This window comes from Euprymna scolopes, chromosome 10 (assembly GCF_053919585.1).
Source record: "Euprymna scolopes isolate OS-2025 chromosome 10, ASM5391958v1, whole genome shotgun sequence".
In the NCBI taxonomy this organism is placed as follows: domain Eukaryota; kingdom Metazoa; phylum Mollusca; class Cephalopoda; order Sepiida; family Sepiolidae; genus Euprymna; species Euprymna scolopes.
In genome coordinates, this window is record NC_136491.1 from 42,799,497 (window position 1) to 42,815,964 (window position 16,468).

General features: G+C 35.0%; 1 protein-coding gene across 1 annotated transcript in view; it reads left to right on the forward strand.

The window, feature by feature from the left end:
• Positions 1-14,927, forward strand: part of LOC145285945 (solute carrier family 53 member 1-like) — a 141,778-nt gene extending 126,851 nt beyond the window's left edge. Inside the window, exon 15 of the mRNA XM_080134453.1 lies at positions 13,575-14,927. Coding sequence (XP_079990579.1) covers positions 13,575-13,626 — 52 coding nt within the window. The 3' untranslated portion in view covers positions 13,627-14,927. The remainder of the gene's footprint in view (positions 1-13,574) is intronic.
• Positions 14,928-16,468: the final 1,541 nt, after the last annotated feature.

Below are 16,468 nucleotides of genomic sequence, written 5' to 3' on the forward strand. Positions count from 1 at the left end.
TTCATTCATTCGCATTTTTCTCAATAACCACGCTTTGGATTTTTTTCTTTTTTTAAATTTTGCACAAACATTAGTCATGGTAAAAGTAAATTTTTGCCTAAACGGATTTTCGGGGAGTACTCTGGTTGCTGCCCCCCCTCCCCACTAGGGGACATTATAGGGGTAAAATTGCCCCCAAATTGTTTGTCTGTTTGTTTGTTCGCACTTTTCTCAATAACAACGCCTTGGATCTTTGGAAATCTTACACCAGATATTAGTCATGGTGAAAGTAACTTTTTACTCATTGAAGAGGACCCTGTTTTCTTGGATTGTTTACTTTCTTAGTAAACAAGGTAAGAAAACAGACACCATGATCACATCACTTCCATATTTTATTTTCTTAATAAAATATGAAAGTGATGATGGCGTCTCTCACGCTGCCATATTTAATAAATAAGGGGAGACAATTCAAATCTAACTACCAAGATCAAAATTAAATATATATATATATATATAATATATATATCACAGCAGTCTCCTTCAGTCTTGGACAGACTATGGATACCCATGAAGGGTTGCTTGCGCGTGAAATTTTTGTGGCAGGAGGTGCACAATCTCCAATCACACCTCTCCTGAGACGACATTATTAAATACCAGTGGCAAGTGAAGTACAGGACGACTTGAAACAAATGCCGAGATAAGCGGAGAGTACATACAACACCTAGAATTCCCAAATGGTCACCCATCTGATACTGACGAGAACCGGTGTGTCAATGTGATTATGTCGTGTGTATATATATATATATTTGATAAAAAACATTATTTTGCGCCAATCTAATATATACTTCAATGCAATTTGGAATAATAATTGCTTTTTTTTTATTAATAAAATAGTTTTGTAAAAAATTAAATAACGCTTTTACTTCGTTTCATTACTCATTGGTAACAATTCAGATCTTATTTCGTTTCAGTTTCCATTTTTACATAAAACTCAAAATCAAGCAGCCATCTTGTTTTTTCGGCGCCATCTCTAGAGTTTACCTTGCAATGTATCATCATTTTTTATGAAAAAATTGACTTGCATCCTTGGGATGCATATGTAAGATTTTTTCGATTTTTATGCATCTCTGATACAGAATGTGTTGTAATTAGCATCTTTGTCTAAGTCCAAATTTAATTTGACCTTCATACCTTATTTATAATAGTTCTAGCATTGCAAAAATAATGATACTAAGTAAAATAATTTTGATCATAAGAATAGACAAGCTTCACTCCTCATACTTAAAGACATCCATATTAGATATAATTTGGATTCTTCTGACTACTGTTCTTTATCTTTAGTGTTATTTTCACAATCTTTTGATTGATGTAACCTCTTGTTGAACTTTGTGAATCTTTGTCGAATGAAAGCATGCTACTTCCATGGATTAAATAAAGGTTATGTTTGAAATTCTATGCTGATCCTCAAGTTTGACAGAAAGATTCCCAAGTTCTACAAAATACACCTGAAGAAGGTTAGAGGTGTCATTGACCGAAACGTCCTGAAAATAACACTCAAGTTGAGAACAATAGTCCAAATCCTCGTCTCAAAAATTCAGAAACATGTTAACTAGGCTAAGATCAAACTGTAGTATCTGTTTTGTCATTTTTTTGGAAGAGGTGGGGGGGGGGTAAGAGGTAGAGAGAAGTTAAAAAAAAACAAAAAAAAACATCAGACAAGCACAAGCGTTTGAACTCTTCTATTTTGTGGTCCATAACTGCTCCCCCCGAGCAATGCTAGGTAGCCATGCTACTAGGAGTATAAAAGAAAGAGAAAAGATAATATATTTACATATATACCCATGTACACTGTATGTTTTAGGTGGGTGGGGGGTAGTACAATTTACATATATTGAAATGGGAGTGTAGCGTTTGAATGTATTATGATAAGGTTGGGAGTAAAGATTTGTGTTAAAAAAAAACTAGGATGCTTTCGATACACCCAAATAGTTTACCATTTCGCCTCTTGCTGTTTGAAATTATGCTGCAAGAATATTTCTTGTTTGTTTGCTTGGAAATACTTAGCTTAATATATTTTTTTTTTTTTTAAATAATATTTGCAATCTTGATAACTTATTCTTCAGCTTTGATTGTGGTTGGTATGAGCATCGTGGCTTTCATTTTACTTTTCTTTTTTTTTTTTTTTATATAGTAAAAATTATCATCTTCATCATATACACTTTATCATCTTTATTTCCCTTGGTTCGATGTCCGACGTTTTCTGGTAGCTTGCAATCTTAGTCTCCAAGCTATGCAGTCTTGAAAATTCATTCTATTCAACTTCTATTGTTAAAGATCATTGTTGATGGCATGGTGTTAGAACAATAACATTATTAGTCTCCCAACAAAGGAGGGATTGGACCTAGTAATTTATTCCCGTTCATTTGTTCACACTTTTCTCAATAACCACACTTTGGATTTTTTTTTTTTTTTTTTTTAATTTTGCACAAACATTAGTCATGGTGAAAGTAAATTTTTGCCAGAACAGATTTTCCAGGATAACTCTGATCGCCTCCCTAGGGGGAATTATAGGGCTAAAATTGCTCCCAAATCATTCATCCATTCACACTTTTCTCAATAACTATGCCTTGGATTTTTTTAGAAATTTTGCACAAACATTAGTCATGGTGAAAGTAAATTTTTCACTCGTGGAAGGGGACCCCTCATGCTCGGCTTGTTTTTCCTGTATGAAGTTCATATCTTAAACACATCTATCATCAAAACAAATAACAAAATAAAAAAAACTAGTACTATTTACACATTTATTCACAGTCGACAATAACATAAAAAACATGAAATACAATTTGCTTATTTAAATTTGATTGATATTCCAAATAAGCAAGTTGCTCTGCCCTGCCCTGTATATTAGTATCCATTCACAAGTAGCAGTAGTTCTCCACCTATCAGGGTAGGTTCAAGAATATTTGGGTAATCCTTCATTCTGTAAAAACGTTTGTAGGACATGTGTGATGTGGTGCATTCCCTTTTACTCACAGACTTTTTATGGTCAAAACCAAGGGGAATAACCCAGCTGTGCTCAATATCTCTGCATTTCCTGTTAGATCTTTCATTCAACTTTTTATTAATGTTATGGCTTTGATTTTCTTTTTTAGATAAATATGGACTGAAAACTGTTTTTGCTAATTAACCCATTACTCGCCAGCGTCCCATTGATGGGACACTCAAAAAAATCTGCATTTACATTTGAAAGTTACCCTTAATTCGGCCGCTAATGGGTTAAGAATTGTTATATGGGCCTGTGTCGCTGTGTATATGGACACTGAACAGTTTGCTCATTATGCCTATCTAAAGTCATGTTTTTGATTTTGACACCACTGTGACACAATGATAAATAGCCCATTTTTTGGGAAGCTTGAGCTCCCTACATTTAAAAATCTTATGCCTATCTTAGACGTGATTTAAATTGTGTAATTATAACCATCGCAACTTCAACTTAAAATTTGATTTTAACTCAGATGTTTATAAAATCTCAGCTGTGTCAACGCAATCAAGATTGACAGTTGCAAAAAGAAAAGGTCAGATCTAATTGGACGACACCAAGATTGTAAAACAATGCTTTTCAGTCATTTTGTTCTTAATATATATTTCTATCTCTCTCTCTCTCTGTAACATTATTACTTTTAAAATGGATCAATCGTTGTATTTAGAGACTCTTAAAGAAAATAAAGCCTTGACACAAACTTTTTTAGGTGAAAGAAAGTTATTTATTTCAGGTTGGTTGTTTTGTTTTACGGCATATCAACCCTTTTCGGGTTATTTAATGCTGAATCCAAAGATTTTGAAGAAAAATTTTTTAATAGAATATATTTGTTGTTTTCAAGTCGGTTTCTATTTAACCCATAGTTGGGACCCTAACAGGTACTACCACTCCGGGTCAGAGTGGACCTGGGAGCAATGGTAATTAAAGGGTGGCTCCACACTCCCCAAAGCCCACAAGCTGGGCCCTCACCACTGGATATAGTTTAAGGTCATATCCAGGACCTATTTATTCCATTCAATTTCACACGTTAGTCCTTGACACATATTTACAACATGTTCTTTCTTTCTCTTTTCTGTCAGTTACCAGTCTTTTCAGTACTTGTATAGTTTAATCAAGACATTAAAAAATGAAAATATCAAAAAGAGGTTACATTGTACGTATCTGGTTTTCTCCGATAAAAAAAAAAAAGCAGAACCCTTTATTTACTTTACGGGGGTAACATGTTCTTATTCCGTTAGTTATGACTTGATAGAGGTCCTAAGTAATTTGCAATTGTATTTTTCAATTACCCACACTGAGAATTGAACCTTCAGGAGAATATCACCTTTACAATTGATTTTTCCAAGTACTCTAATCACTGTGCCACAAGTCCTTGCAGACAAAAGTTCAATAAAATACACCTGAAGAAAGTTGGAGGTTACATCGACCAAAACGTGAAAATTACACTCAAGATGAGAACAGTAGTCTGATGAATCAAAATAAGCGAATAAATCCATTGCCAAAGACACTGGAAAAACGGTGGGATCCTTCTACCGCTCCAGTAGATATCTCACTCCTGATGCAATTCTCTACCTATATAAAAGCCAGGTTCAGCCAACAATGGAGTACTGTTGCCATATCTGGGCTAGAAGCAGCTTATCCTGCCTTGACAGAGTTCGAAATAGACTTCGTAGCTTAGTGGGGGATGCCCCTTTCTCTTCCCTGCAACCTCTTTCCCACAGAAAAGACTTAGCGAGCATGTCTCTGCTTTATCGTTATTTTCATGGCAAATGCTCATCTGAACTTCAATCTATAGTCCGCCCTCGCCAGACTTTCACGAAAAACACCCGTCTATCCAGAACCACTATCAACAATTTGCCACACTCTTTTTCATCTGTGCCTACACCTAAACGTAGATACCATGAACAGGGTTTCTTTCTTAGAACTGCTCGCCTGTGGAACTCTATACTGTTTGCCTGCTTTCCAGCTGACTGCAATCAAGTCCAACGTGAACAAGTTTTTATTGAACCGTCCCCCTAAGTAATCCAAGTTATAAAATTCCCACTAATGTTTACTACGCTAAAATCACAATGACTAATGTATACCCATTAACCTTTATCCTCGAGTGGACTTGATAAGTGGTGACCTCCATGTAAAAAAAAAAAAAAAAATCCTGTTAATTATGCAAAAGTGTCATGTAGAAATTCCTAATTCATCATGTTTGACTTTCTTTCACAAAATCGTCATTATGATGAATCCAAAGTCTGTTGTTGGCATCGGTTTTCCAGATATTTTTTTAGTTCGAATTCTTTCTAGAAAAACATTGGGTACTTACAGGAGGAGCCATGTAAAAGTTGCCAACATCCAAAGTGATTTTTGTGGAACAAACTGGATTTGTACTTGAAACACCTAAGTCGTCAGTCTGTGTCATTTACAACTTAATCGCTGTCACCTCCCAGTAATAAAAACGATAATGTGTAAGTCATGTTTTAGTTCTCGCCCACTGCAAGAATTAGACATCAAGTTTGGAAAGTGGGATTGAGAAGTCAGTGCCACTGAGGAAGGGCACTCTGACCTGCAAAATGTTAGCAATAAACTAATCCCTTCTCAAAGGGAGAAGGCAAGGCCTAGAAGAGTGGACCTCCTAGAACTGCACAGAACTAAACTCCCCCCACCCCACAACATTGTAAAATCAACAGGACCGGATCATTACGGGAGGAACCATGTGAAAGTTGCCCACATCCCAAAACGTAGATTCAATGAACAAAGCTTCTTTCTTAAAAGTGCACGCCAGTGGGACTCTCTTCCGTTTGCCTGTTTCCCACCTAACTACAACTTGGATGTCTTCAGGTCCAACATAAACAAAATCCTGACAAACCGCCTACTTAAGTAAGACACTCTATCAAATCTCCAATACTAATGATTACTACAATACTATCCCATTGATTACTGTACATGCAATAACCCTTATCCCCGAGTGGCTTCCGTGCCTTGATAAGTGGTGACTTCCATGTAAAAAAAAAAAAAAAAAATGAAAGTGATTTTTGTGGAACGAACTGGATTTAAACTTAGGACACTCAGGTCGTCAGTCCATGGCGTGTCACCTCCCTTTCACAAAATGAAACAAGGTTTGACATTAATTTTTCTGAAGAAAAACGTGCACATTTCAAAAATGATTTGCGTCAGTTTTTGGTCTCCCGACAAAGGAAGAATTGGACCTAGTAATTTACTCCCGTTCATCCATTGGTTTTTTTCTCAATAACCATGCCTTGTTTTGTTTTTTTTTTGTTTTTTTGTTTTTTTTTAACTTTGCACAAACATTAGTCATGGTGAAAGTAAATTTTTCCAGAACAGATTATCTGAGATAACTTTGGTTGCCCCCCCCTCCAGGGGGCATTATAGGAGTAAAATTGCCCTCAACTCGTTTGTCCATTCATGCATTTGTTCGTACTTTTCTCAATAATCACTCCTTGGATTTTTAAAAAAATTTTGTACAAACAGTAGTCATGGTGAAAGTAAATTTTGTTTTTATTCAGAACCTTTCAAATCCAATTTTTCACGTCAATCACAGATATAAGTTGACTCACTGCAGTCGTCATACAACCTCATCATAAGCAACATACCCAACGTCAAAGCCATTATTTCCTCCAATGATAAACTTATAGCATTCGGTCCAAGGACTTCACCTGCGCGTGGCAAGTTTTCCTTTTGTTGATTCATCACAATCATAACATAAATGTTTCTTGAAGCCTTCAGCGTATCATGGCAATGCGCACAAAGGAAAACAAACAGTCTATGCATAACATCCATCGTACAAGGTATAGCATTATTATTATTATTATTATTATTATTATTATTAATCATCATCATCATCATCATCACTAGGAGTTTTCACACAAACCATCATCAAAGAATTCTCTTTGAAAACCTGTGGTGTTCCCAGGAGTTTGTGACAAGCCTCAACAGATTTCTAATACTTTCCACCTCTTTCGCTAGCGTTTGCAAAGTAATTTGCATTATCGCATAACAGTCCTCTTCTATATCTTCGTCACTCTTGAAATTATCTTTCCAGACTTGTTCACTCATGGAGGTGGACCCTGCATGCTTGGTTTGTTTTATTTTATTTATTTTTTAGTACTTTTATTCAGCCCTAATGCTGACTAAATAGCTAAGAACACGGTGGGTAATTTATTTATTGCGGATCGTTATCCTCATCTTTCTTTACTTGTTGTTTCACAACGTTTCGGCCAAGTATTCCTCTGGCCTTCGTCAGGTGGTAACCGTGACGGGATCTCCTACCTGCATTCTCAGCAATTACTGCCATCCATAGTTGTCATCTCACCATGTTTTGGCCAAGTATTCCTCTGGCCAGCTTTGAGTAGGATTGAAACCGCTATCTTCAAACAATTCTCATCTTTCTTTTTTTTTTTTTTACACGGTGGTCACCACTTATCAAGGCCCGGAAGCCACTCAGGGATAAGGGTTATTGCAAGTACAGTACGTTAGTGTGGAGATTTGATGAAGTGTTTACTTAAGGGGGCGGTTCATTAGGAATTTGTCAACGTTGGACTTGAAGACATCCAAGTTGTAGTCAGGTGGGAAACAGGCAGACGGAACAGACTGGAACCATAGAGATTCAACGTCTCTATCCACTGCGTCACTTAAATAATATAAACACAGTGGGTGTGCCACATTCAAATTCAGTTCATTCCACAGAAAGACTTTCACTCAGTGATGTTGGCAACCTTCACGTGGTTCCTTACTATTCAAATTCTAACTAGATAGATATCGGGGAGAAATGAATGCCATCATTAGAATCACCTAATACGTACGAAATGAACATAGGAAGTCATCTCCAAACAAGGCTCATTACCACTCACACATAACGGTCTACTGTGATTTGGCGGTCAGATTTATAGGGGCATCCTAAGTAGAGAGTTGGGCAGCAAGATGTTTGTTCACATTACATTTAAATTTCTGCATGCTAATACAGTCAGGGAAACACAGAGTAGGCAGGGAATCTCAAAGACAAGCTGTTTAAGGAAAGAAACTATTATGCTAGAAATTTTTCCAGCATCTAGGATTTCTACAGTGAAGAGGTGGGATTTTGCTGCTAGTTGGGTTCGTTAGATGAATCGAAGTAATGCAGTAATTTTTAGATGCGGTTATAAAAAGTAGCATAATCATGTTGACACACCGGTTCCCATTAGATCATCGAAGTTAAGCAACGTCGAGCTTGGCCAATATTAAAATGGGTGACCATTTGGTAATACCAGGTGTTGTATGTGTTCAGAGCCTGAAGAGGGATTTGCACCGCCAGGCTATTCTTGCCCCAGACACGCTGCAAAATAAAGCAGCGACCCCGATGATCCCTGAGGGTTAAGGGACACGTCTACGTCCATAGAAAGTGGATATTGCATAACTCTCGTTTTATTTTGTCGTTTACCCCTCACATTTCATTTTCCTGACAAAGATTGAGTTATTGTTTTCTGAGTTGGAATCTATTCATATAACATTTATTGTTGGCTAATTTTTGACCTTGAAGTGGTATTTTTTTTTTTTTTCTTAGCTCCTTACATTCAAGTGGCTTCATGCCTTGTCTGGAACGATTTCCATAATAAAAATAAAAGTAGAAGCATGTGTATCCATAAACCATCTGAGTGTTTGTTCAAGGTTATTTTAAACTTGGATGTAGTAGTCATCGTCACAAACTCCTCTGGCAGATTGTTCTGCAGGACAAACACTTAAAGAATGCTGCCTTTTTTTTATTGAGCTGAAGGTAAATTTAAATTCCCATTGATTATGTTGTATGCCAGAATCGAATCTCTTCACATCCTCTACTGCTCAAGTGAGAATAAGTTTAATCTTTGTAGCTACTCTTTGTAGGTAAACATAGAGAGTCCTGTCACCATCCTGGTTGTCAAATGCTGAACTTGTTTTACGTGAACAATATATTTGTGTAGATATGGATTTGTTGCTTGGTGACCTACTCAAGAATGATCCATACCAAAGTTATGTAAAAAATTGTGTTAAAAACGGTATTTTCTTCACGAGGTTAAATTAAGCAAAGGAATGGAAAATTCCGTTAAAAATCAAAAAAAAAAAATTTTTCTAAAATATCTCGTGAAAAACAGGAAGTCCAAAATAAGATTTGGGGAAGAAGAGTGAAAGTCTTTAAGCCTATTTCGAGTTGTTTTGGCTCCAGAGGAAAATTGCTATGCCTGCTGCTATTGTGATTGAAGTTAGCTGCAGAGAGCTTCTCAGGTGCTTTGCATATATGTGTCTCTGTGTGAGACGACTTATCTGATTTTATTTTTATTTATTTTGATGAGCATGCTTTATTTACACACATGGTTATCACTTGATTGGCTCCAAATCGGCTTTTAAATTATAGTACAAATCGTTTTTTTTGTTTTTTTTTGTTTTTTTTATTGGCCCAGGAATGCAAATTTATACCTGTGATGTTGTTTATTGGTTAAAAATTAATTAAAACTGTAAATAAAATCTCATCAATGACTATGTAACATAAAGCAAGTGTTTGTTTTAAAAAAAAATATATATATATATATATATATATAAAATTTTACAGATCGGTATTTGTGGAATTCTTGGCAGCCTTGTATAACAGTGGTACTTGTTTATTATTTTATTTTACTATAATAAATGTTTTGTGTCTGTAATCAAAACTCAGAACATGGTGTTAAATAACAATTATTCCATTTGTTTGTTTTGTTTCATGGCATATCAACCATTTTTGGATTATTTAATGTTGAATCTGTTTATTTTGTTTTTATGCTTAAAGTTCTTTATATCTTCAAATATTTATTCATGGTGTTTTTTTTTTATTATTATTGTAGAACATGATTGAATTTTTCAAAGAGAAAGAAAAAAATAATGTTTGGTGTATTTTAGATCAGAAAGACATTATCTTCAGACAGCTTAATCTGGTTGTACCAGGGTCAAGTGTTTAGTTACGAGGATCCTTCAATAAGTTTCCAGACATTTTTTCATATAGGCACTTTTATTGATAGTACACACATGAACCTAGTCCCATTCGAAGTAATCTCCTCCGGCTGCAATGCACTTGTACCATTCCAACAACTTCTGGAAGGTCCCAAGGAAGTCCACTTGTGTGAGTGTTTCAATGACCCTCATCACAGCCTCTTTCATCTCCTTTATTTAATTTGGAGGTGAGAGGTTAACATGCTCTCATTCCATCAACCATGACTGAAAAGAAGTCCTAAGTAATTTGCAATTGTATTTTGAGTGTCGTCCACACACAGAATTGAACCTTCAATCTCTACAGGGTGGAACGATAAATTATCGCCCTAAAAAAAACAACACTACAGCTTTATTTTAAAACTTTTATCGAAAAAAATCAATTCAGGTAACTTGATTATGTAGTAGAGTTGAAATCTATTCAATGTAGCTGCCTTCAGCCTCAATCACCACCTCTATACGGGTCCAGAACTGGGAGCATGCTTTTTCCACAAGCACTGGCAAGAACTCGGTGAATACTCGGTGGATGGCAGCGATCAGCCTGACTTTGGTGTTGTGGGAGGTCATGTTAGTGATGTTCTCGACATATGACCAAACAATGTAGTCCAGCAGGTTCAGGTCAGAGCGAGGGGGGGGGGTGCAGTGAGAGAAGAGTACAAAGTTTTAGCACTCCTTCTGAAGCCAAGCCTGGGTTTCTTTGGCCTTGCAGGCCAGCACAGTCCTGCTGCTACACCCAGTGTCTACCAGCGGCCACCTAATTGCACCAGGGGATCACCACACTCTTCAGCACATCCAGGTACACTTCGGTGTTGACTTTCAAGCCGACTTCAAAGATGAGGTGGCATGATGTAACCCTCACTTGAAACCACACCAAAAACTATAACTGTAGCCTGAAACTTTGTTTTACTCACCCTGGGGATGTCCCTGTTATTTGTGGCAATCCAGCGATGCATTTTGAGGGTGCTGGCAATAGTCCTGTTCTCATAACTTGGATCAGTAGAGAGCATGAGTTGTACAGCGGCGCATCTCCGATCTCACTCATTCAACATTGTGTCACTTTCAGCCATGAAGGCTTCCATCGCACTTGGGATTTGTACACAATTGGTCAACTAGTAGATGGTCTGCAACAAAAAAAAGAAAACTGGTTTTCATCAAATTGAAATGGAACCATATTGTCTTTTCTAGGGCAACAGTTTTATCATTCCACTCTATAAAAAAGTTCAATTTACAACTAAATTTTACCAACTACTTTATCCGCTTTGTGACTGGACCTTGCAAATTACCTAGGACTCAGGCATGTCTGGTGGAATTAGAGCATGTTACCCATAAGTAATCTGCAAGGACCCATGGCGTAGTGGATAAAGTACTTGGTAAAATTTAATTGTAAGTTACACTCTTTTGAAGATCAAAGGTTTAATCCTCAGTTCAAGTAACACTCAAAATATAATTGCAAATTATTTAAGACTTCTATCCAGTCATGGCTGATGGAACAAGAACATGCTACCCTAGTGGATTAAATAAAGGGTTTGATTCAAAATTCTGTACAGATTCTTGAGTTCCACAGAAAAATTCTCAAGTTTGACAAGAGACACCTGAAGAAGATCAGCTTACATCAACTGAAATGTAAAAATTATCCTCAAAATGAGAACCCAATCCTCATCTCAAAAATTCAGAAACAACACTTAATCATTAATGTGTTGTTATTTTTTATCAAATGCGAACAAGAGCACCCACTTTGAACACAGCTTTCTCATTGAGAAATGCTTTTTTTTGTGTTATCACATGTAACTTCCATTTACGATCTTCCAAAATGAGTTTGTGGACTTTTTTCCAGGACAACTGCCGAATTTGGACGACCTGAGCAATTAGAAATATTTAAAGTCAGCATTGTTTCTGACAGACAAATTTTGAAAAATACTTATCAAGCTGCTTGAACAATATTCTCCCACCCATCAGATAGTAATGTTTTATTAACCTACAAAATTCAATTTTTTTCCATCGTTTTGAAAATTTGCTATAGTAAATCAACTTAAATAAATGTAATTTATAAACTAATAACCAGACTGGTCTCAAATTTTGACACCTGAGATTTGTAGGTCAGTGCTTTTAAGTCTCAAGCCTGAAATATAAATAGCACCATAAATAAATTTTTAAAAAATATCCATATGATTAAAAATCATATGGATATTTTTTTTTATTTATGGTGTTATTTACATGTCAGGCTTGAGCCTTATTGAATGATATGTTATTTTGTTTAAATCATGACATCATATGATATAAAGAGGAAGTTTGACATGACATGTAGCAGATAAGTTGATCAAATCTTTCTCTTTTTTTTTTTTTTATTGAAATGCACAAGAGCAGTTGCGGTTGTTATAGCTACTCCTTCTTCTTTGGAAGAATGGGTTGAGGGAAGACATGTATACTGTAAAATCCTTTTAAAACATTGTTAGACCTCAAATGATTAAATGCTGTTAGTATCAATAACTTTTATAACCATTGTTTATAAAAAGATAGCTGTAACAAGAATGAAGCAACATCTATATTAATGTTTGCTAACAGAACAGTAACGAAAACTCTCTATGAAGCAAACGATCAACAGAAAATAATAGTTGTTTGGAAGAAACAGCTTAACTTGTAAACTTGTATATGATAGTGTTTTCACTTGTGGGGTATTTCATTTCGGACTTTAGATAATGTTGGGTCACCAGGAGAGAATATGCATCATTTCGGGGCCTTTGAGAGCTTTTTCACATATTACCCACTCTCTCACTGATGTGAAACCTTGTTATTTGAATTGCATTTAAATCAAATAAACTGTTCAATATAATCAAGTGGACGTTTAATTTTACATCTCCTGTATCGTTCAACAACTTGGCATCTCGCATGTCTTATAATGGCCGAGAATCTCACATTTTAGTTGTGTTATAACGGGAAAAAATGTATATATAAAAAATAAATATTTTCTATACACGGATTCCTCATTTTTCTCTATCGCCTGTTTTTCTTGACTGGTGTTTTAGTCCCTTTTCACCTTTCAATTCCGTACAAATCCAGTATATAACATGACCATATTCTTCTAACCGTTGATCATATTTGCTGGTAGAAATTTGATTCTTGGTAGTTTTATTTCATCTCCTGGAGTGATTGTTCGGATATCCTTGGCACTGGTTTGTGTCCTGGTATTGGCTTTCCAACGTTTTATCTGTGATAAGAGACCTTCGATGAGTAGCACATCCCATTTTGTTTCAGCTAATCTTCATTGCACACCATCTACTACCTACTACATGTCGTTTATCCAACTCCAGCTGTTTATGTGATGAGTTGCTCTCCGTATAATCTGTTGGGGACAATTTATGTGTCAGTATATGATTTATATTAGCGATGTCCAGACAGATATTGTTTCCTAAGAATAATCTTTTTTGCCAAACTTGGTATGATTTGAAAAAATCCTGTATGTTGTTTGATATTATGTTTTAATGGGTTTTTTTTTTTTCGTAGATATGTTTGATTATAGAAATACCAGAGAAATTAAATTTATATTTATTCATACTGTTTTTGTTTTGCTTCATTGCAGAAATCGGAAAGAAGCCAAAGTCTGGGTCGAATACGAAGAAGATAATGATTAACTGCCAGTCAATAATCTTATCTAAGCAGACACATCTGCGTGGGTGAATCCGAGGAGAAGGAGAGGAAACAACATCATAACCGGCCAGAGAGGGAGGGAGCAAGAGTTTGTGACTGTTGATAATGCAAAGACAAATTGGCAACTACCAAAATTCTTCAGTCTCTTTTTGCTATTATGCAGCTTGGGGACAAACGCATGCTACTGACCGACCATTATTGGTCACTCTGAATAAAGCCGGACACTAAAATCAAAGACAAAAAAAAAAAAGAAGAAATTGAAGAAAGTGGGGGAAAAAAGGTCATTGGTTTGTATTTAAGAATGAATCTGAGGTTTTCTTCAAGAAGTTTACTGAAACTTCTGAGGGGAAGAGAAACTAAAACTTCCAGTCAGGATCATCATTCTTGGATTGCATTCTCATTGGATGAATTATATTTGTATATTGGATTTACTTATATGAAAATATTGTGATTATAAACTTTCGATGAGTGTACAATTCAATAAGATTTCTTTACTTTTAACATAATGAATCCAGATTTATTGATTGGATTCATGATCAAAACTTGATAATATAATAAAATTAGTAACCATTCAATACTTGATGGTATGACCAGATTAGTAGCTGTTTAAAACTCAATGGTATGACTGGATTAGTAGCTGTTCAAGCCTCAATGGTACGACTGGATTGGTAGTCTTGAGACTTGATGGTATGAATGAATTGGTAATCTTTTGAGATTTGATGGTATGATAGGTTTGGTAGTCTTTTGAGACTTGATGGTATGACAGCTTTGTAAGTATTTTGAGACTCGATGGTATGATTAGATTGGTAATTTTTTAAAATTTGATGGTATGACAGGTTTGGTAGTATTTTGAGACTCTATGGCATAATCAGATTAATAACTGTTTGAGACTTGATGGCTAATCAGATTAATAGCCATTTGAGACTTGGTGGTATGTTTGGATTAGCAGCATTTGAGACTTGATTGATACAGTCAGATTGATTATATGAAAAAATTTCAGGCCAATCTAGATTCGAAAATCGAGTCATGTTTAATACATTTTTTTTCTTGCGATAATAATCATATCAATAATTCAAGTTTATTTTTTAATTCCTCAAGTTAATATTTATGAAGGAAAACTTTACATCTTGACTTTTGAAAAATTGTTCGTTCTCACCTCAAAAACCTCAAAATACAATTTGGGCCGAATTTGAGATAATTGAAAAGGGAATAAAAATAATGAATTTTTCTAATAAAAAATACATAAAAAAAAAAACAATTGAAATATAAATCTCATTAACTTGAATTCTATTTCCTCAATTTTTTATTTTATTTTGATCTTTAATTTCAGCTTTTCAGAATCAACACAAAAGATTATTTATAGCTCTTCCTCCTTACCAATCTTGTACTGGGGTTTCCACTAAGAACTTGTAAACAAACCATTGCTTTATGACTAGGAGTAAAGTGTAGTATCTGTTCTGATGCTGAACTTAGTCTTTTCTGTTTTCAGTCAGTGAAGGGGAAGTGAAGTCCTATGACACAGATAAGTTTTGTTTTTTTTTCCAATCCATTTGGAAGCCGGATTTTCCTCATGTTAAAAACCGAGTCTGCATCTAATTTTAGCCTCGTGGGAAAGTAAATAGAAACCATTCTTTTAAGTGGCAAAAGATCATAGAATTATCTACTTTTTATTTAACTATACTATCAAAAGTATACTTCCTCCAGTCGTATATTTTTGCTATGCCGGAAGGATAATACAACTATGAAAGAACTACATAGAATATATAGTTAAAGCAAAAACAATTCCAACGCTATTGATAATGTTCACAAATTCATTTATTTTTTTTACTAGCAGGACCTGTGGAAATTCCACAGGGACTCATTCATATGTAATATATTGATGTTGGCATTCTGTAGATGTTCAGTGTAAATAGAGATGCTCTGATATTATTGTAGCTTTTTTGTTAAAACTGCAAAAATATTTATCTAAGCTAGCATGAACGCCTGGTAAAGCCCGGTTGTAAAGTATGCTTAAATATGATATTTTAATTTTTGTAGATTTCATATATTATTATAGAGTAAATGTTCTATCGATTTTTATATGTTATAAAGTTGCAATTTTGAAAATAAAAAAAATATATCCATATGAGTTGGGTGCATTAGCTTGAATCGAAACCGAAATAAAAACTTATGAAAAAAAAAATATATATCTATATATCTATAAAAGTGAACGTGTCTGTGTGTTTGTCTGTCTGTATGTCTGTGTACATTTTCATTCGCAATAACTCTGTTAATTTTCAGTCTACAGGCTCGAAATTTGATATACAGGGTACTGAGATTTGGGAAAATCTACGTGATTGGTTTTTCGGCCAGAAATTTGGCTGTTAAGGAGTCAAAATTCAACGATTTGACCTTTGAAAACTCTACCAAACTCCTCCGACAATTTTGGGTCTAAACACTTGAAATTTTAAATATAGGTTGCTTGAACATGGATCTAACTTAATAATGTAATTTGAGACCAAAACAATAAATTTTAAGGGGTCATAATAGGAGTCAAAGTTAAAAATATTGACCTTTTTTTTTTTTTTTTTTTGCTCAGCATACACTTCCAAACACCCGGGCAACGCCAGGCCGAAATGCTAGTATATATATATATATATAATATATATATATATATAACTTGAGTTCCTTCAGCCATAATCGAAACCAAAACTTATGGAGAATTCTTGATAAAATTATTTATGAAAAAAATAGACGATTTAAGTGCCATCAGCTATAATCGAAACCAAAACCAAAATTTATGAAGAATTCTTGGTAAAATTATTTATTACAAGAAAGAACATAATT